This window comes from Xiphophorus hellerii, chromosome 2 (assembly GCF_003331165.1).
Source record: "Xiphophorus hellerii strain 12219 chromosome 2, Xiphophorus_hellerii-4.1, whole genome shotgun sequence".
Classification (NCBI taxonomy): domain Eukaryota; kingdom Metazoa; phylum Chordata; class Actinopteri; order Cyprinodontiformes; family Poeciliidae; genus Xiphophorus; species Xiphophorus hellerii.
This window is the reverse complement of record NC_045673.1, coordinates 2,667,701-2,689,569: the sequence shown is the minus strand read 5'-3', so window position 1 is coordinate 2,689,569 and position 21,869 is coordinate 2,667,701. Positions and strand designations below refer to the sequence as shown.

At 37.6% G+C, this 21,869-nt stretch overlaps 1 protein-coding gene and 1 long non-coding RNA gene across 4 annotated transcripts in view; one reads left to right on the top strand and one right to left on the bottom strand.

The window, feature by feature from the left end:
• Positions 1-835: 835 nt before the first annotated feature.
• LOC116734832 (uncharacterized) lies at positions 836-3,512 on the bottom strand. Its single transcript, XR_004342272.1, has 2 exons — positions 3,398-3,512; positions 836-3,156 (listed from the first exon to the last, which is right to left on the bottom strand). It is a non-coding gene; the product is annotated as an uncharacterized LOC116734832 (long non-coding RNA).
• zcchc14 (zinc finger, CCHC domain containing 14) overlaps positions 3,479-21,869 on the top strand; it is a 28,205-nt gene continuing 9,814 nt past the window's right edge. Inside the window, exons 1-7 of one of the 3 annotated variants that reach the window (XM_032586343.1) lie at positions 3,479-4,566; positions 11,524-11,694; positions 16,995-17,169; positions 20,499-20,569; positions 20,654-20,725; positions 21,033-21,100; positions 21,462-21,607. In XM_032586343.1, the coding sequence (XP_032442234.1) occupies positions 4,072-4,566; positions 11,524-11,694; positions 16,995-17,169; positions 20,499-20,569; positions 20,654-20,725; positions 21,033-21,100; positions 21,462-21,607 (1,198 nt within the window). In that variant the 5' untranslated portion in view covers positions 3,479-4,071. The remainder of the gene's footprint in view (positions 4,567-11,523; positions 11,695-16,994; positions 17,170-20,498; positions 20,570-20,653; positions 20,726-21,032; positions 21,101-21,461; positions 21,608-21,869) is intronic. The other 2 variants (XM_032586334.1, XM_032586324.1) reach the window with 2 other exon arrangements.

Here is a 21,869-nt window from a genome sequence, read left to right as displayed (position 1 = left end):
AATTATTCAAGTAAATATAATTGAGTAAATGTAACTAGTTACTACCGAACTCTTTACATCTGAATGTTATAAATATTATCAAGCAATTATCAATATTACAAGGTAACAGCATAATACTTTCTGCTCTAATACAAACACGTCAGTGAAAGGACGGAGTAGTGTTGCCAAGTGTCCCGTAATTTAAGCCAAATTGAAGTGTTGTACTGGATGCTCTGATTTTGACTACAGCCTCCAATTCGTATTTCCAAACACTAGATGGCGCTCCTCTCCTTTACTTACCTAGACCTAGACAAAAATTTAATGTCAAAGTAGAAAGCGCTGCGCAAATGTGCTTTGACTGCAGACGATTCTTGTGGTCAGAAGTGACAGCTAATTTGAAAAAAAAAAAAAATTCTATACAACTACAAAGAACAGGAGACTCTGCAACTATTCAACAATTCGAGTTGGTATTGCATTAGTTTTTAATTGTATCTACACTTTGCTGGAAGATGCAGTCTTTAAAAATCCTTCTGCTTACTGAGGACATAATCAGATGAAAACGTAAGGAAATTAATAATAATTATTATTTATTAAGAAATATTGTGCGATGACATCACAATCGACACATTAGGTCATTAAGCCTCACACCTGATGTAGCTGTCCCGCCTTTTGGAGGTGCTGAGTTGGCAAGCGTAGTACATCTCAAATCTTCTTTGAGTTGAATATTTGAAATTTAAAATCCTTAGCAACGTTTGGATGAGCAATGCTAAAAGTATTAGCATTTCCTCCATCATCCAGGGGAGTCAGCTAAACAGCTAGCTAACACTTGAGTTGGAAATAACCCAGTCTTTGATTATTTTGTCGCTAAATTCACAAATCGTTTCCAACTTTTTTCTTTTCTTTTTCTTTTTCTTTTTTTTTTTACCAAAAGAGCATCCTAAAATTACAAGAAAGTCATTTACAAAGCTTGGATATATTTATTAAAGCCTGACAAGACCAGCTCAGCAAGTCTGTGATTCTTTCCTCGAAATCGACTCAGTCGTTTGCTCAATTGTTTCAAAGAACTGCTATTGATAATTTGGTGATGAAGTGTTAAAAGACAAAGTATTTCCTTATCTATAAAACCAATACCAGAGTAGAACTTAAGATGCTCAACATCCCTTATTTTACGTTTTGGTTAGTTTTCGTGTGGGAGTCAACATAAAATTCCAACATTATCCTGGTATTATGTTAACTTAATTTCTTTCAACTTTATTTTTGTGTTGCTAAAACTTTATTCTGTTAATATTATGACTTTATTCTTGTAGTGCCAATTCCTATGACACTAATATTCAATCATTTGACCTGAATTCAAAGTGTAAATAAGTAAACCATAAAACATGCTTTTCAAACAAGATGGCCGCCCTGGCACCACCCTCAACTATGTAAACACAAAGAGTGGTGAAAAAAATCTATGTTTTCAAAAAGTTAAGTGTTAAAAAAAGTACTTAGTAACAACAAACAAAGTTGAGTCCCAGGTTAGTGATAGTAGGTTAGGTTAGTGATAGTATGACTATTTGATTTGTTTGGACTGGGACACCCATGGTGTAATGAAGTACTGTTGGATTCTCCTGCAGCTGTCTGACATTTTACCCATCAGAGATCTCCATCTGCACCAAATTACTTGTTTTCACTGCTTGTAAAATCTTTAAGTGCATCCAATGCAACATTTCTGTTCCTCACTGCAACAATATTGACAGCATCTGTTTTTATTTACCTGCATACGTTTCCATTCTCCTTGCACACCGTGTTTGATACCATCAGTAATGGCGTCCAGGGGGGCCGAGAGGACTTTGAGGGTTTCTTTTCTCTTCTTTTTTAAATTGTTTTTAATAGTCCGACAGCATTTCTTAAACTTGGGATTGGAGCAGAAACTAAAGGCTGTGGGTTCACTTCTGGTGTTTCTCCAACTTATTCCAACTACAGCTGAGTCGGATGTGCCTGCAGCCTGAGAGGCAGAACAATAGATTTTTATTTTATTATGGGTCCCAGGAAGAATTTCAGAGGCTCTGCTGTATGCCGTCAGCCTGGTGACGATGCCCTGCGCCACCGTTTTAGTCTGCAGCATGCCACAGCATGCCAAGCTCTTTCTATATAGGTTTGAATCTCCTCTTTCTTTCTTTCCTTTCTTCTTTCTTTCTTTCTGGGAAATACTCTGTTTTTGTTTTTCAGTTGTGTGGAGAAAATAATGAAAGTGTTTCAAAGAAAACATTTTGCCTCCCGTGTATTTTTATATGTACATATGTGCGTATGATTTGGTACTGCTGTGTGTGTATTTGTGCAGTTTTGCGGCATCCCTGATGCAATGAAGGAGTGGGCCCGGTTGGGAAGGGAGAGTGGGGTTACTATGGCAACCGTAACTGAGTTTCGCTCGTCAAGACAAGGGGGCGGAGTTAGCTGGCTGTGGGCGTGGCTTGTTTTGTGTTCAATGACGATTGGAGACCAAAGGTGATCTTATGAAGATTTTTTTTTCCTTTTAAAAAAAGGTAAATGTGAGGGAAAAAGTATAAATCTATGTCGTAGATCTGATCAACAACGTTATATTTTAAATATTGTATTATTTTGTAGTCTTATGTTTATTTTTCTGAGAATGTAAATCATCTTTTAGCAGCAGGTGTGCTTTGATTTGATTTCATTGTAGACATCTGGCGCCATCTTCTGGACATAGATATGAACCACAACATTTTAAATGAACAATGCATTTATTATTGTTAATGAACTGACTAATATTCCGTTATAGGTAAAGCTAAAAATATTAAAAGTTTCTCTCCAGTTTAGAGGTCTGAAGGAGCTCAAGGATGGAGCTGGAGGTAGACAGAGTGAGACTTTGTCTGCTGCAGTTTGGATGTTATTCCATTAAGTTTTGGTGAAGAAAAAAGCCGAATCAGATAGTAAAACCTTTAGTTATAGTTCTGCCAGAGAAATGCGGGATCCCGGAGGCCTTCGACCAGAATCAGGTTGTTCTGTCTGGGAGTCTCAGCTTCAGTCCTCCTGAAAAGCTCCACCAACCTGGGGGAGCCAAGAGTAGAGCAGCAGGTCGTCTGGAGGTTGGTCGATGGATGGATGGATGGCTGGATCGATCATTGGTTGGATGGATGGACAGATTGATGGCTGAGTCCAGAGTTGTCTGACTACAATCTCACAACAACAAAAATCTGATATTAAAAAAAGAAATAAATGTCTCCATATTATTACATTTCTGCCTAAACCAATCAGATAAAACACATTTCTAATGAATTATCATGTATTTATTGGTGAAATATAAAGAAAGCCGGTATTTAAAGGCGACTTTCCTCAGTTACCCAAGAGCCAGAAACTCATCTGAGATACTTATGAAGGCCATGAGAAAAGATGTGGAGTAGGAGGATACCGGAAATACCTCTGCACCAATCAGAACGCAGGATCTCATTATTGACTGTCCGGTCAGCCAATCAGAGGAGACCATACCTCTCCGTGGCCCAGAGCTGGGATAATGTTCTTCACAGCTGTTTTTTTTCCTCTCTTTCTGAAGTCATGGCAGGATTCAGGCAGGATTAAACTTCCAGTTTGCTGAACGGTGAATAAACCGGGAACTTTTACCGCTGAGACCTGCGTGCACAGCCCCGTCCGGTGAGGTAATGTCTCTGAAATGTTCAAATGCCATTCCCAGCTGCAGCGGGCTGTAGCCCCAGGCTGCTCCGGGTTTGCTTTTTAAGCGTCGTCCCAGTTGAAACAGTTTACTGGGGCACCATGCGGACGCTCCGCTCCGAAATCTCTGCACGGTTCCGCTTGAACGAGACCAAGAATTTTCAACTGTCCGCAGACGGACTGTGAGGAAGCGTGAGGTCCGACAGTGACCCAGACCGGGCGGCCAGACCTCAGTAGACCCTGCCGGGATTACTGTGGAAGAAGTCCGAAAACAAAGGAAACTTTGTTCTTCTTTCTTTCCCCCCCGCTGGGAATAAACACAGGAGTTTGGAGAAAGTTCAAAAAGTTTTGACGCGCGCGTGCGCGCGCTTCCTTTGATGTGAGGTCAGACAGGTTCTTCTGATCCAGGTGGTTCCAGGTGTGAGGATGGTGGAGAGCCGGAGCTGCGTCCAGAGAGAGGGGGTGTACCGCTGGTTCTCCACCCTCACCTCCGCCCAGAGAGCGGAGTTCCTCTGCGGCCTGCTGGACCTCTGCATCCCCATCGAGCTGCGCTTCCTCGGCTCCTGCCTGGAGGACCTGGCCCGCAAGGACTACCACTCCCTGCGGGATGCGGAGATCAAAGCCAACAACCCCGCGGACCTCTCGGGACTCACCAACGTCACGGACGAGGTGGTCCGCAGCAAGCTGCTGGTGTCGCTGGCGCTGCTGGGCACAGACAACCGGGAGGCCGCGGGGGTTTTGTACCGGACCCTGACCCACATCGACACGGTGATCAACAACTACGGGCTGGCGCTGAACGACGGCAGGACGGAGGAGCAGTTCCTGCTGCTGTTCACCATGGCCTCCAACCACCCGGCCTTCAACTTCCACCAGAAACAGGTGCTGAGGCATCAGCTGGGCCACATCCAGGACATCCTGCAGGTGAGGGCAGAGGTCAAAGGTCGGTGTTGTCCATATGGACACAAACCAGCTAAACAATGAACCAAGTTAAGTATGACAGAAAGGGGCGAGGAATCCATCTAATTTAGTATTTGATTAATCGTTAACTGGAGTAAACAATTTCAAAAATGCATTTTGCTGAAAGAACAACATATTCAGAGAAGTAATTAAGTAGAAATCTTACAAGAATAATATACATTTTGCATTAGAATGACAAAATCTTCTTTTTCTGTAAATAAACTCGCTCAAAAATTAATAAAATTCAATAGGATGTAGTACTGAAACGATTAATTGTGATGAATCCACCTAATTTAGTAATCGATTAATCATTAGCTGGACTACACAGATTCAGGAAAAATAATTTAGTTTGCTGAAAGAACAACATATTCTGAGCAGTAATTAAGTCAAAACCATACAAAATACAAACATTGAAAAAAACCTTGTCCGCCTGTCACAATAACAAATCTTACTGGATGATAAATTGTTCCAGAAGTAATTGTGATAAACAATAATATTGTCGTTTTGAGATGATTTTTAGGTAATATGATGATAATGGCATAATAATGCAAGAACACATTCTCAAAGATCAATAAACTTTAATTTCTAATGATCATTTAATACTGGAACTGGAAGACTTTTTAAATATCCAAAAGAAATCAATAAAATATTAATAACAATAAATAAAATGAATTATGAAGCCTTTGTAACCAAAATTGTCCTTCAAAAAAAGGGTGAGTTGAAACCAAAGCACCAGGCTGAAAACTTTTATCATCCAATTTTTTGGTAGAAAAGAGAAAAGCAATAAATCATGCACATGAAAATTATTGATCAGTTCATCCAAACAATAGTAAACAAATGATTCCTACACCTTGTTAATGTTGAGAAGAAAGTGTTACACAACCATCGATGAAATAATCAATTGTGATTAATTGATAATAGAAATATTGGTCAACTAATTTAATAATCAATTAATCATTAAGTAGAGAATACAGTCTCAAAAATACTATTTGCCAAAAGAACAACATATTCAGAGCTGCAGTTAAGCCAAAGCCAAACAATTAATCGTCAGAATAGATTAATCGATTACTAAAATAATTGTTCATGGGATATATGTAACAGAACAAAACATAGAGAACTCTTACAAAGTCTGGAAAAATATGGAATTTTATTCCTTATTTTCCACATCTGGATAAGAGTAGAGAGAGTGAAAAATGTGTTTCCAGGACTGATTATCCATTTATCGGTCCAACATCTCTCTGTTTATCCTTTTAGTCATCTAATAATCGGATCAACCATCTGTCAATGCCTCCTATGATTCATTCTGTTATTTCCAGATTCTATGTTTAAATGTTTTTTATTTTAAGCTTTAATTATATTAATATGTCTGAGAACAGAACGGTCTGGTGAGAACAAGTTTGATTCAAACCCAGCTGCTTTCAATCAGGTTTTAATCTAAATAATTTTATCCTGTCGGATTAAAATCATCTTCAAACAACCAGACCGAGCACAGTCAATAAAAAGTGATAATAGATTTCACTCAATGTTTGCTGCAGTTTCCCAGGACGTCCGAGGAAGCACAGAGTGATTTTTATTGTTGCTTTGGGACAGAATATCACGTTCATGTTCCAGATTCCTTCGTTTTAGGTTCTGTTTTTGTGTCTCTGTGGAAATTCTTCTACAAACAGCTGAAGTGTTTTCATGGTTTTTCTTAGTGTTGTTCCTTTTGCAAGAGGAAGTGAAAGCAGCTTCACGGAGAAGCCTGCGGTGTGAATGACATCAACAATACAAGACAGTGACGACACCAGAGCAGAAAACAGTGTTGAATGTGAGGTTGTCAGGTTTTCTAAAGGCATTGGAAGTTAAAAACACGGCTGCTGCAAAGTTTAATGCATCATATAAAAAGGTTTGCAAAAGCATCTCTTAAATGCCGGTAAAATAAACCAGTAAACTGTGAAAATAGCTGGAAAAACAGTTGGAGCTAAAGAAAAAAGGGTAGTTAAACAGATGGGTTTCCCTCCATGACGGAGGTGCAACAGCTGGATTGAATCAAAATCTTAAAGTTTGGATCGAAATTCTCAGAGAGCTTCTTAAAAGAAAATGTAACCCTGGCTCGTCTCTACGGCTTAAACGATTAATCGGATTTAAACAGCTCAAACAATGAAATGTCTTCCTTATAATTAATGATGCATCTGTTTCTCAGTGAATCAAAAAACATCAAATTTCTATTTTGAGCTTTTAATAATCCAGCATTCACTAAAGGAATGCTATGTAGTTGCATTTTAGGAATTAAAATGTTTATTTTCTTATTTAAAAAAGGAAGTGAATTGTTTGTGTATTTACATCTTTTAATGTGTTTCCAATATTTTATTTTAAAAAAGGACTAAATGAGAAATCAGCAGAATATGCTGATTATTTTTTAACTGATTAACCGATTAATCATGAAAATAATTGATAGATTAACCAATATCTAAAATAATTGTTAGTTGCAGGGCTAGACGTCTCCACCTGACCGCAGAAAGGAAAGCGCCTTTAGTTGAAGTAGGTGGAGTTAAGCAAGCATACATGTTTCCTCTGTACCTAATTACAGGTGAGACATCAACAATGACAGGCTGTAACTCACCTCCACTGTTACTTATTCAACAGGAAAATCACACACCTACATGGGAAAGTTGGAAATGATACGTCGGCGTTTATGTTTCCCTTTGAGTTAGATGTGAAATCTCAAACCTTATAGAGTGTACTTTTAAATTTACATTAAATTTGATTTCACAACCAAATAAGATATTGACAGATTTAAGGTTTTCTAGGTAAAAACTCACCAAGCGCTTCACCAAATAAAAGTTGAAACAAATATGGCTCATTAACAGAATATTTTCAGTTATTACTTTTTTGTTTGCTTAATTTGGGAGTTGACACGTGGGAAAAGTTTTGCAATAATCTAGACAAGACAAAAGCATAAATAACCGTCTGAAGCTCTCGTTTTCACACCAACGTTCTTACTATGGAAAAATTCTTTAAACAAAATAACTTTATCGACCATCTCAGTTAGTTTGAAGAACTCACAAGCTGAGTGTCATCTGCAAAAGAAGTTTTAGAATATGTTATAAAATGTTATAATAATCAATGTTAATGTTAAATGAGAACTGGTCCCAAAATGACGCCGTGTTGTAGCACTCCAGACCGGTCTTGGTCTTTTGATGGTCTCGGTCTTGTCTCGGTCTCGGTCTTGTCTCGGTCTCGGGCGCTGAGGACTCGGGATTTTATTTCAAGACCAGTCAAAACCGCAACTGTGAAAATATCACTAAACTTATGAACAGGGGCGCTGCCGGTAATATTGGGCCCCATGACAAAAAATTGAATTGGGCCCCCCACGCAGCTGCTGTTACAATTATTTGAGTCTGTCTGACCCATCAAAGCGTCACAATTTTAAAGGCTTGCAACTGCCTTGCTTTCTTTGGTCCAATACTGATAACTAGCACAATATTTACTGCTCATGTATTTTACATGCAACAGTCCACATACAGTATGCAAGTAGGTTGCTTACATTTTTTCTATTAGCTTTAGATACTGAAATATCTCTCGCCACGAGCAACAGTCATAGGCAACATGCAAAATATATACTGCTCAAAAAAATAAAGGGAACACTTTAAGTGTTAAACACCTGTTTAAGTGTTCCCTTTATTTTTTTGAGCAGTGTACATGAAGCAATCCAGATTTCTCAAAAATGCTATGTAGTTGCATTTTATTCAGGCTGCAGTATATAACTTTAATAAAAATATGTTTTCTCCACATTTGTTAAAGCTGTCACCATGTCGTGCCAGTTTGTTATGAAACGGATAATCTGTGAAAGCAATCAATCTCCTCCACCTGAACTGCTATTGCTAGCTAAAGTAATACAACGTTCCGACCAAAACAATCAATCAGAACCAGTAGGAAGGTCTTAGCGCTGTCAATCAACCTCATTCACTCACTGCTAAATGTGCTAATGGTGGAAAAACAACATATCATTAGAGGAAAAATGTTTATCTGCTGTCATTGGTAGCTATGCTAACTAGACTGAGCATTCACAACAGGCTGCGCTAGCTATACTATAGGGATGAGCAGCCACATGAGATTGCGATTGACAGCACTAAAACTCTCCCGTCTCTGATTGGTTGTTTCTAGAAAGCACTGGGAGAAGGCAGAGGAAATAGATTTTTCACAGATTATCTCTCATGCCATACTGTCACAACATAATGACAGTTTTCACAAATATGTAAAAACAAAAACATTTAATAAAAGTTACACACTTCAGCTTTAATTTCACTTAGGAGAGGAGAGAGGACGGGTCAGGAGGGACGTGGGTTAGAGCTGCTGCTGACTGATTCATCTGTTGTTAAGTGGTAAAAGGTGCAGGGACACGTTAAATATATGAATATCTTGGTAATTTTTTTCCTTAATTCATTAAATGCTAGTGAAATGGAGACAAACAGTAGACTGTGGCTAAGCTAACTGTGCTGAATGGTTGATAATCACACAGTTTACCCACCTCTCAGAGAAAAACTGGGTTACAAATTTATACTTTTACCCTTTTCTCTCTCTGTCTCTCTATTTTTTGTAAACCTAACTTTATTATTTTTCTTAGCAGCATAGTAACAGCCACAGTCGCTCTTGTCTTCCACTGTCTGCTGCTGAACATCGTCACCGTCAAGCACCAAGCAGGAAGGAACCATTTCATACAGATCCGGGAGGTTCAGGGCAAATGTGTGTTTTTTGGTCTGGGAGGGGTAACATTTAACTTTTACTGCTAGAAACAATTTTAGAAAACACAATATAATTAATTTTGTAATTGACATGGACCCCTTTTTTAAAATTTCTATGAAAAAAAAAATTGTGGTGGGCCCCCTGTTGGTCAGGGGCATAACCTTTCCCCCCTATACGGCGCCCCTGTTCACGAACGATCCGAGTCTTCTGAACTATTCTTTACTAAGAAGATATGACTGGAGAGTCACTGAGAGCCGTTCTTTGTTCTTGTAATGCTCTGTGTACACTGCAGTAGCTATCATTACTTATTATTACATTATTAAATTATATACATTGATATTTATTTAATTAGCAAATAAATAAAACACAAGAACGAAAGAGCACGCAGAGCATGCGCATTGCTCTTTGATTGTTTTCGTTCAAAGTGGCCATGATGGCAGACATTACAGCTGCCTGGCTTCATGCAGTGGGACAGAGGGTGAGAACAGTCATGCTGAGCGTCTTGTGCTTGGTTACTTCTTGCTTGTTGCTCTTTGGTCAGTGTTCATAGTTGAGCGTTGTTTACCTTCAGGGCATTGACTCAATTGCTATGTTTAATGGTGCAGACAGTGGTGATTTGTGACATGAATGATATGGGCAAATGCCCAGGGCGTTATCTTTTTAGATAAGCAGAACGAAGAGTTTGTTCTGCTTATAATATTTGTTAAATTTATTTCAGCTCTAAGTATTTAATATCTAGGTGTTTTTATGGGAATGTAAATCTTTCAGATCAATTTGATTAGCACATTTTTTATATATATATACATTTATATATACACTGCCTGGCCAAAAAAAAAGTCGCCACCAAAAAATGGTCACACTCTCTAATATTTTGTTGGACCGCCTTTAGCTTTGATTACAGCCCGCATTCGCTGTGGCATTGTTTCAATAAGCTTCTGCAGTGTCACAAGATTTATTTCCATCCAGTGTTGCATTAATATTTCACCAAGATCTTGTATTGATGATGGGAGAGTCTGACCACTGCGCAAAGCCTTCTCCAGCACATCCCAAAGATTCTCAATGGGGTTAAGATCTGGACTCTGTGGTGGCCAATCCATGTGTGAAAAAGATGTCTCATGCTCCCTGAACCACTCTTTCACAATGTGAGCCCCATGAATCCTGGCATTGTCATCTTGGAATATGCCTTTCCATTTGGGAAGACAAAATCCATTGATGGAATAACCTGGTCATTCAGTATATTCAGGTAGTCAGCTGACCTCATTCTTTGGGCACACAATGTTGCTGAACCTAGACCTGACCAACTGCAGCAACCCCAGATCATAGCACTGCCCCCACAGGCTTGTACAGTAGGCACTAGGCATGATGGGTGCATCACTTCACCTGCCTCTCTTCTTACCCTGATGCGCCCATCACTCTGGAACAGGGTAAATCTGGACTCATCAGACCACATGACCCTCTTCCATTCCTCCAGAGTCCAATCTTTATGCTCCCTAGCAAACTGAAGCCTTTTTTTCTGGTTAGCCTTACTGATTAGAGGTTTTCTTACGGCTACACAGCTGTTCAATCCCAACCCCTTGAGTTCCCTTCGCATTGTGTGTGTGGAAATGCTTTTGCGTTCACAATTAAACATACTCCTGAGTTCTGCTGTTGTTTTTCTTCGATTTGATTTGACCAAACGTTTAAGTAATCGCCGATCACGATCATTCAGGATTTTTTTCCGACCACATTTCTTCCTGGAAGACGATGGTTCCCCACCATCCTTCCAGTTTTTAATGATGCGTTGAACAGTTCTTAACCCAATTCTAGTAGTTTCTGCAATCTCCTTAGATGTTTTCTCTGCTTGATGCATGCCAATGATTTGACCCTTCTTAAACAGACTAACGTCTTTTCCACGACCACAGGATGTGTCTTTTGCCATGGTTGTTTAAGAAATGAGGAGTTACTCATTGCATCAGCTGGGGTTAAATAACTTGTTGCCAGCTGAAAGATAATCGCCTATGCAGTACTTATCCAATAGGAGGCTTGTACCTATTTGCTTAGTTAAATCCAGGTGGCGACTTTTTTTTTGGCCAGGCAGTGTATATAACCCCGCCTCTCGTCCGGAACTTTAGCCAGACATAGGAACCAGCAGCCCTCCTGACCCCTCTAAGGGACAAGAGTATACAGAGGCATGATGCTGCCGCCACCTTTTTCCAGGCTAGCAGCGGAGGAGGAGGAGAAGCTGCAGCAGAAGCTGGCAGTGATGGAGCTGCTGGTAGCTATGGCGCTCAGCCTCACCACCACTACCACCATCAGGCCGCCGCCGTGCCTCAGGCCTCCCTGCCCAACGCCAGCACCACTTGCCTGCCAACCTGCTACTGGCACAAGGTAGGAAACAAACTTTTAATTTTTCCTTTGATTCCCAAATTCCTGCAGCTGCAGAATCATAACAGTGGATTGAGATGGAGGAATTAAAGTTAACTTAAAATAAAATCTAATCTCGCTTTTATCATCAGATTAGTCTATTTTTTGTGTTTTTAAATTATGCAACCCTTCCAGTTTGGTTACTTTGTACAAGCCACATTTAATTTGGTAGAGGAAGAAAGTTTTATTTAAATCCTCTCAAAACAAAACCTGCAGCGCTGTGAGAAATATTTGGAAAAGAAGCGAGTTCAGGAGCAAAATGTTGTTAATAAAAGACGAGCGGAGGCTGTCGTTTCCACCCAGATGTGGTGGCGCAGCCGGGATGTGATGAAACGCGGAGGACGCAGCGGGAGCAAAAGGAGGGGATTTCCAGATGATGCCGGAAACCGAGCTGCTCCTTTAACCCTTCTGATCATCCTGCACAGGGTCAAAGGAGCAGAAAATGGGAGGAAAAGCAACGACTGTAGAGGAGAAGTTCAAAGGCAAAACATTTAATTTGTTTCTTAACTTGATGCAGATGTAAACATGGTTTTACAGCCTGTAGTCGGTCCGACGCAGGCAGGAGCAGGGAAAGTACCCGGCTCAGAGGAGCGCTTGTATTTAGTGTTTTGTTGCCCTTGGCTCCTGCTTAGTGCAGGTCAGCACATTTCTCAGTGCTGAAATCAACCCTCTGTGGTGTGTGTGAGTCTCCAGTGAATCCCCAGGAAGTTATAAATGCTCTCTCTTTGGCTGTCTTTCCATCTCTCTGAAGCGACCGACGGGCTTCTATTTAAATCCAGAATCGTCGCATATCACAGATTAACCAGAGAAATGCAGGTTTTTTGGGAGATGAGAAAATGGAGGGATATTTGTGACTTCTGATTTTAACTATATCCTGTTTAGATGAGTAATCTCACCATCGTCTGTATGACTTCACCAGTCAGTCAGATTGTTGGGGAGGAAGTTTTTTCTACTTCAGCTTATGAGGTTTGCATCTTTTTTCCGTAGCACTGGAGCAATTAGTGCTGCAGCAAAAAGGTCCTTGGTTCAAATCCCGATAGATGAATGAATGTTTCTGCAACAGCTCTTTTAAAGAGCAAATAAACCAGAAATAAACTTTGTTTGTTTGCAGATAAAGTGTTTAAATTGGTCCCATAGGGTGCTATCTTCAAGTTTTTGTGCAAATTTTGATATTTATTTAATTCTTAAACATTTTGCCTAAAACCGTCTCAGTGCTGCCTTTGGATTGAACGGGTTGAATTTTCCTATTTTCCAATTTGCAGTTGAATTTTTCTATTTGTTGCAATGGCACAGCTTTATATCACACATCCCTACATTAAAATATTCTTAGTTTAAAATATATATATATTTTATTATTCAGTCTTTTTCATTTTTTTCACTGAAACAATGCTGTGTTATTGCATTTTAGACAATAAAATATTTGTTTTCTTATTTTAAGAAGGGATTAAATTAATTGCTTATTTGCATCTTAAAACTGTTAAATAAAAATGTAGCTGAGTGTGCCAATTTTTACATCCGATTAATGAATTTATCTGATGATTAAATGATTACTAAAATAATCTTTAGTTGCAGAGCATTTATGCCACCATTGTGCTTCCATTCCACTAAAGATGCTTTTTAATCAGAATCACTTTATTATAAAGCAAATTGCTTTGATGTAAATAGATGAATATAACAGATAAAAATAGATTTAAACTAAATCTTTTTAAAATAAATAAAGACATGACACTTTAATCCTGGCAGCCCGCCAGGCTGATAAACCCTGGAGTTGAAATCTTGACGGGGTTTTTTGCCTTTGCATTGCGTTAGCACATCTTTATTCTCGAGAGCAATAAACTGCATAAACATCAGTTTTTATGAAGCTGTTTGAACTCTAATAATAAATCTTTAACAATTTTGACCAAATATTCTGCCGTGTTTCTGCTGAGTCTTGCTGCATGCCATCACTCCATTCTTGTGACTCGTGTCTCTCTAGTCTCTCTGTTTCTCAAGTCATCTCTCCTAACCTTTGACTAACACGAAGCAGATGGATGCTGAGTGACTCCAGAGGGGTTTTTATGCAGAAACAATGCGGTGCTTTAAACACAGCATATGCAATATATTACAACATTACTAGGCCAGTTGAAACCTGCATAATCGGCCCATTATATGCGCGCTTTATAGGGCAATAAAAACAAAGCCTGTGTGGGAATTAACAGCTGACTTTTATATGAGAGGAAGGAGGAGCTACTGTACCAGAAATCTGGATTTTTATAGCTTCAAGCCATGTATTGTTGTTAAATTTATTCCTGGAGTTTCTTTTAATTCGGCTTCCAATGTTGGTTCCCCGTTTTACCTCGAAGCTCTGCTTCCTTCCAGGCTGCTGGCAGTCGGGCTCAGGAACATGCGGATGTGGCGGTAGCACTCTTAATTGTTTTCAGATCTACGGCCTGGATGATTTCTGCTAACAGCACATAGCCTATCTGGGGTTTTCATTTCTGATGACTCAGCATTTTAAGTAGGGAATTTCTGATGCACTTTGGATGGAAAGACTAAAAAAAATATATATCAGCTAGCTAGTTTACAACATTTCCAGTTCAGATTAGGTTTATTGGTGTCTGAACTTGACAATAGTCCTGGATCCGGGTCTGGGAGTGTTTCATAACCAGTTGAGGTATTGTTTATATTGGAAACAGCTTGTGGTGCAAGTTTGCCACATGTTAACGATCAGCTTTCAGCAAATGTGTATCAACCTCAAAAGCAAAAAACTGGATGGAAAGAAATCTGCTGCAATCACTGGAGCTATTTCCCGCTTGACGTATTTATCTCAGTTTTCCATTTAGAAACTGTTAATACACATTTTACATTTTTCCACTTCAAGTTCGTCAAGTTCCTTTTTTTACATCTTGAAGACATTTCAGATCTTGTTTCTATTCTGCTGAGATGGAGTCGCTGCTGTATATTTAGCAGCTGAATGTTTTTTTGGCTTTGTGAAATGCCTCAGATAATTAAAAGTTATTTTTATAATAAATAATAAATCTGTTTTTCAGATCAAATAAAACGAAAAATATGGAATTGTGAACTAAAAACGTCCTGTTTCTATTTTGTTGCAACCTTTCCATAACTTTTAGGACCTGACTGAATAAAAAATACTAGTATAATGTTTTAGGGATGAATCAATTAATCAGACTAATCGATTATTGCAATAATAATCAAATAATCTAGTAAATGATCAATTGTTAACAGGAGTAGACTCAAAGATTCTGACAGTCAGGGCAGTAAGTAAGTCAAAATTTTACAACAAATATAAATATTTTGCATTTAAAATAATTTTTTTTCAAGTTGCAGTTTAATTATTGATTTGTTTTTGTTTTAAATACAGTAAATGCTGCCAAACTGAAGGAATGACCTTCCCTGTTTCATCCACAGTTTTCTCTCCACTGTTTTTGATTTTTAAGCATTTATGAGTCACAGTGAAAAAATGTTAAACTGCTGCTGTTCCAGTGACTCAGCAGGTTGTTGCTAGGCAACCAAAGAGTGAATCAGTTAGTTCAAGCCATCAAAGTTGCAGTGAGAGGTTGAGCAGCTAAAACCTTTCCTCTGCCTACATCTCCCAGAATGCTGTGCAGTTCAGTGAATATTCTATCAGATGTGTTATCTATACTGATCATGTGGCTATTGCGATATACACACACACGGACACCCCCCCCCCCCCCCCCCCCTCCCCACACACACACACACATATATATATATATATATATATATATATATATATATATATATATATATATATATATATATATATATATATATATAGATAGATAGATACAGTACAGACCAAAAGTTTGGACACACCTATTAATTCAATGAGTTTCCTTTATTTTCATGATTATTGACATTGTAGATTCACACTGAAGGCATCAAAACTATGAATAACACATGTGGAAATATGCACTAAACAAAAAAGTGTAAAACAACTGAAAATACCCCTTATATTCTAGTTTCTTCAAAGTAGCAACCTTTTGCTGTGATTACTGCTTTGCACACACTCTGCATTTTCTTGATGAGTTTCAAGAGGTAGTCACCTGAAATGGTTTTCACTTCATAGGTCAACCTGCCCTGTCAGGTTAATAAGTGGGATTTCTTGCCTTATAAATAGTCATGAAAATAAAGAAAACCCATTGAATTAGAAGGTGTGTCCAAACTTTTGGTCTGTACTGTATATATATATATATATATAGATTTATTGTCTAAGCTCTAATGATATGCTATTATATTTAATTTTATTTGTCACTTCTTTTTTAAATGTGACACAGCATTGTGAAAAGTGTTCACCTACCAAACGTTATTGAATGCGTTACTGGCAGAGTCACTGTTTGTTCTTTTTCTTCTCACTGCATTTTGTTCTAATAAGGGATCCACGCCTCTGATCCGCCATCTTGATGGGCAAGCATAGAAGAACTATGGCTTTGAAACCAACAAAAACAAAGTATATAGCAAAAAACAGTTTAAGTCTTAATTGATGTGATGCACTGATATTGTTCATACGTTAAATCTAAGCTTGTGACTTGTTTATTGTTGTCATAGCAACTCCATAGCAGCTTCTGGGACGATACATTGGTTTAAGACCATTTTCAACTAATATAATGGCAATAGCATTATAATGCAATAATACATTCTCAAACACCAAAATGTTTGAGAATGTGTTATTTAAATTCTTATGAACATTTAATACTGGAACTGGAAGACATTTAAATATCAAAAACAAATAAAATGGGTTATGAAGTCTCTGTAAACAAAATCGTAATTCAAACAAAGGGCTGGTTGAGACCTGAGCACCAGACTGAAAACATTTAGAGAAAAGAGAAAAACGATAAATCATGCAATCTGAAATTATTGACACGGTTTAATTTATCATGTGATTAATTGATTTATTGCTTATTGCGACAGGCCTGACTGTCATGGCAGTTACCTACCAAGATGGCTTCCCGGATGTGTGACGTCACATGAGAACTATGTATTGCATTTTCAGAGGACAAAGATTTCTTCTAAAGACATTGTTCAAAAAAAGAAAAACAACTTCTGCACAGAACCTTTGATTTTAATTCTTTGGTTTCACTTGGATCTGAAAATGTCCCTTTCGCAAACATTTTGTCATGTTTCATGTTCATCAGATCCATTAAAAGTTCCTGATGATGCTTCAGTTTGCTGACATTTGTTCTTGAATCTAGTAAAACACAGTAAACCTTGATAATTCATGTGTTCTCCTGACCTCTGACCCCCAGAACCAGAGCAGAGAGGCGTCGCCGGGGTCAGGCCCATCCTCCGGCGCAGAGTTGGGAAACGAAGAGCAGGCGGTCCATCAGGAGCTGCCGGCTCCTCGCCCAGAGCGCCGCTCTCCTCCGCCGCCCCTGCAGGTCCAGGATGCAAGCAGGAGCCGCCAGGAGAAAGCAGCGAAAGGTGAGGAGCTGCCAACGACAACCTAAAGAAAACATCTGAGCAAGATGCAGCATGCTGCTGCGTCTGAACACAAGCAGAAAGAATGCGGCCCTGAGGGCTGGGCGGGAAAACTGCAGTGAGGTTGACACAAAAATATAAAGAATCAGCATCAACTAGAGCTGGACAATACGACTTCAAAATAAAAATAGATTTTTTAGTTTTTAAGAAAGAACGAAATGACAAATGACAGAAAATATTTCCAAAAAGTGCCTTTTATTTTCTTTATCCTCAATTAATCAATAAATCAATTTATAATTTAAAACGAGCTCAATTTTCTCTTTTCTACCATAAACTAGATCATAAAAGTTGTCAGTCTAATGTTTTGGTTTTAACTAGAAGGACAATTTTGTTTGCAGAAACTTCAGCATTCATTTTATTGTTGTTTTTGTTTAATTATTTAAATATTTAAAATCCATTTCCTGTGTTAAATGTTCATTAGAATATAAAGTTTATTGATGTTTGAGAATGTTTTCTTGAATTATTATGCCATTATTACCACAATATTAGTTAAAAATGGTTTTAAAACAACAACATTATTGTTTAACACAATAACTTATGGGAGAAATTGCTATTGTGACAGGTCTAATGAATACAGTAAAAATAAATTAAAATAAAGCAAAATTACACATGAAACCCTGTATATGATTAATTATGTCTAAAATATATGTTCAAATATAAAACTTGGAGCCGATTCCACAGTTAACAGAAGGCAACAGAAAAAGGGGGCGGAGCTGTCAGTTACTGGTTGCTATGGTAACCACCAACTGTCAAGGGCAGAGAAGCATAGGATTAAAATGGTTTCCAAACAGCAATATTCTCATTTACCGCAATAAGTTCTGGGACAATTTATCATCCAGCAAATTTTGTTATCGTGACGAGAATATTTATTTAATTACGAAAAGATAATCAGCAGGAAAAACATTTTAACCCGAAAAAAGTTCATATGAAAAAAGCCTATATAGTTATCAACGTCTGACGTTAGCAGATCAGTTCGTGTGATTCTTTCTTCTGAATAAACCCAGGTGATTAAACGATTGTTTCAAAATCCTTCTGCTAATAATAATTTGATGCTGATGTGTTAAAAGATGAATTATTTCCTAGTTTTAAGACCAATACCAACATATAACTTCACAAGATGCCCAACATTCCTCGTTTTAATAATTTTTATGTTGGAGTTATTATAAAATTATGACACCATTATACTAATTTTATGACTTTGTTCTCGTATGACTTAGAATTTATTCAGGTAATTTTATAACTTTATGTGCGTATTATTTTGACTTTACTTTGATAATATTACAACTTTTTCTCTTAGTACAACTTTATTTTTTTGTGTTTTTGTGTTTTTTAAATACTTTTTTGTAATACAACTTTTTCTTATATTATTTAGACTTTATTCTGGCAATTTTATAACTTTTTTCTAAAATTATTTCAACTTTATTGTCATATGACTTTTTTCTTTGTTTGCAACTGTTCTGACAATATTACAACTTTTTCTTGTATTATTACAACTAATACTGGCAAAAATATGACTTTATTGTCATATTATTGATGTATTATCATACAACATTTTTCTTTTATTATTTTATTATTATAACTTTATTGTTAAAACATTTGTGCTTGTTTTTTATTTACGGTTAGGTTCCAGACATGCTGGATTTTTTTGTTTACCTCATGTTTTTCAGTCAGGTGAAGCTTTCTAAGCCAAACTGATCAACAGGGACGTCTTCCATTATCAGCTATTAGAAATCAGCGACTCGTTGAGCAGCTCATGTGTCAGAGTTTACGCCAGTGCGTCCGATCTGCAACACAACACTCAGCTATGTCACCTCTGCTAACACTGCATAGCTGCCACCGACATAAAACCTTCAGCGTGCAAACAGGAGAGCAACCTGTTTAGATCCGTGTTGTCTCGTTGCTTTTTGTGTTTAGCTGCGTTTCTCCAGCAGCTGATCCTTTCATTTTTCTGTCACTCTGTAAAAACTGTTGCTGTAAACTAATAAAATCAGTAGGTAATAAACAGTTTGACAGTTTGTTGATGTAAAACGGCCCAAAGCTTTTAGAAAAGCTCCTTTATCCCCATCTCAGCAGCTTGTCCCTTCACGCCCGAAGTTCGGTCAAAAATCTGTTCATAACAAAAGCCACACCCACATTTTTACTCGCAATAACTTTCCGTAGACTTTAGTTTTAATTCGTTTGACTTTTTGTCTAATTCATTTAGTTCTAATTCATTTTCATAGTAGGTTTGCTGGTTTTTAGTAGTTAAGTATTGCTTAGTTCTTATTAATCTTAGTAGTAGTTTTAGTTTTTTTCAAACTTTGACTCAGTGATAACAAATTTTCCTGGACAATTGTCCCAGAGGTTATTGCCATAAACAATAATAATATTGTTGTTTTGAAACTATTTTCAAGTAATATAATAGTAATGGCATAATAATGTAAGATCAGATTCTCAAAGGTCAATAAACTTTAAATTCGAATGGAACTGGAAGATATTTTAAATATCCAGAATAAATAAACAAAACAACAGAAATAACAAATAATATGAATCATGAAGTTTCTGTAAACAAAATAACATCAGTCTGACAACTTTTGTCATCCAGTTTGTTTTTTATTTTTGGCTTGATTCCTGCTGAGAGGTGTTATTCTCTCAGGAAATTGCCTTTTTTAGAGCCTGTATACTTTAAACTAATCTATAATCAATTAATCACGGTTGATTAATAGTTTCTGTTATTAATATGATAATATTTGTATTGTGAATTGTCAATTTGACATTAAAGGGTCTTTTTTGTAAATGTTTTTGTCAAAAAATAAAAAAATTTTGTTAGTCATGACTTATTAGTGAAAGTTGACGATTCTATAATCAATTAATTTGATTAATCGTTTCAGAAGATATTTGTATTGTGCACAATTGTCAATTTGACATTAAAGGGGTTATTTTGTAAATATGTTTGTCAAAAACCCAAATTAGTCATGATTGATTTGTAAATAGAATAATAAAAGTATTTTAAAAAATAAAAATAAAAAAGCTGGTAGGAAAACCTACCAGGGAAGGTTTGAAAATAGTTTCATTATTATTCATTATTTTTATGTTTTTACATATAAAAACATGAATTTTTTACCCTTGCAGTTGATTTTGTTTCTCTGTATTTTAGCATGTCAGTTATATTGACTTTATCGCCACCTACTGGTGTGGGATGTGTTTTTCAGCTTTTTTTTTTTTTAGTGGAACAGCTCTTATACTGACTGTGTGTTTTTACTGGTCTGTGAACTGATGTGTGCGTCTTGCAGCTGTGATTGAGCGGGTGGTGCTCAGAAGAGCGATACACAAGCCAGAGAACGGCAGCGAATATGTGTTTGAGGTAGATCAACTCCAATAAGGTAGTTTTTTTATTGTTGTTTGCTGCTCTTCTTCATTGCTTTCCTCCTTTCCTCTGCCTCTCCAGGTGGGCTGGTCTGACGGTTTTACATCATCTGTTGTCAGAGCTCAACAGGAAGTGGCAGAGCTGATATCCCAGGTAATAATCTGGTGCAGATGGTAGCTACTGGGTTTCGGTGATTTCTAATGGTGTAACTAGCTTATATACATATTGATCCCAAAGGGATTTCAACTGAATCCTGTTAAAGTAACTAAACAAAGCAATAAGGGATAAACAAGGACATGACTTCTTGTATTACCAGAATATTTCCTCTGCTTTAGGCAAAATTATTGTTTCCACTGTTCAGGTTTTTGTGTTAAAATCAGAGTATCATCAGCATAGAGTGATACTGTGCAGTAAACTGTGGGTAGTTTTGATGTAATCATGCTGAATGTTGCTCTGTTAGCTCTCTCAGGTGTTTCCTGACGATGGACTGGAGAAGTTCCTCCCTCAGTCCGTAGAGGTCGACACCAGGTCAGTGCAGAAAGTCCAAAGTTTCAGTTTTTTGACCAAACATCAAATTGTTTTCACCCCAACTTTCACTTCTGAAAGGCTAAACCGACATTCTGCATCCATTACGTCTAGATTGAAAACCCACCTGTTTAAAGTTGCTTTTGATTTATAATTAAAGAAACATTGATCAGCATTTTTATGTGTAATGACGGCACTTGGTAAAATGTAATGTTTCAGTTGTTGATTTTTGTGTTTTTCTGATGTAAATCAAACTTGATTGATTGATTGATTGATTGATAGTGAGACAAAAAAACCTGCCTTCTTTATATGTCCTCTCTTCACTGTCATCTTGCTTTTTGGGTGGCTGTGTTGCTCCACCCAGGTGTCTGGCTGCGCTGCCCGGCCCCGTCCTGCAGCATCACTCCGTCCAGCTGTTCTTCAACTCCAGCCGACCTCTGACCCCCAGCTGCCCTGTGTCTCCTCCCTCCACCAGGTTACCTCCCACTTTCCCCACCTGCTCAACCTCCAGTAAGTCCTGCCATGCTTCCACCTGAATTGTTTTATTTACTTTGACCAGGAACGTAGGTAGAAGAACAAACAGTTATTATAGAAAGAAAATAAAAGCAAGCAAAAGAGAACAGTAGTGAAATATATTCACACATTCAATAGAGAGGATAGAGGTATAAACTGAGGTTTATATTTCTACCTTACTCAAGTAAAAAGTAGCCATCCAAGAAATTACTGAAGTATTAAGTCGACTCAATAAGATATTACTCAAGTAACTGATCAA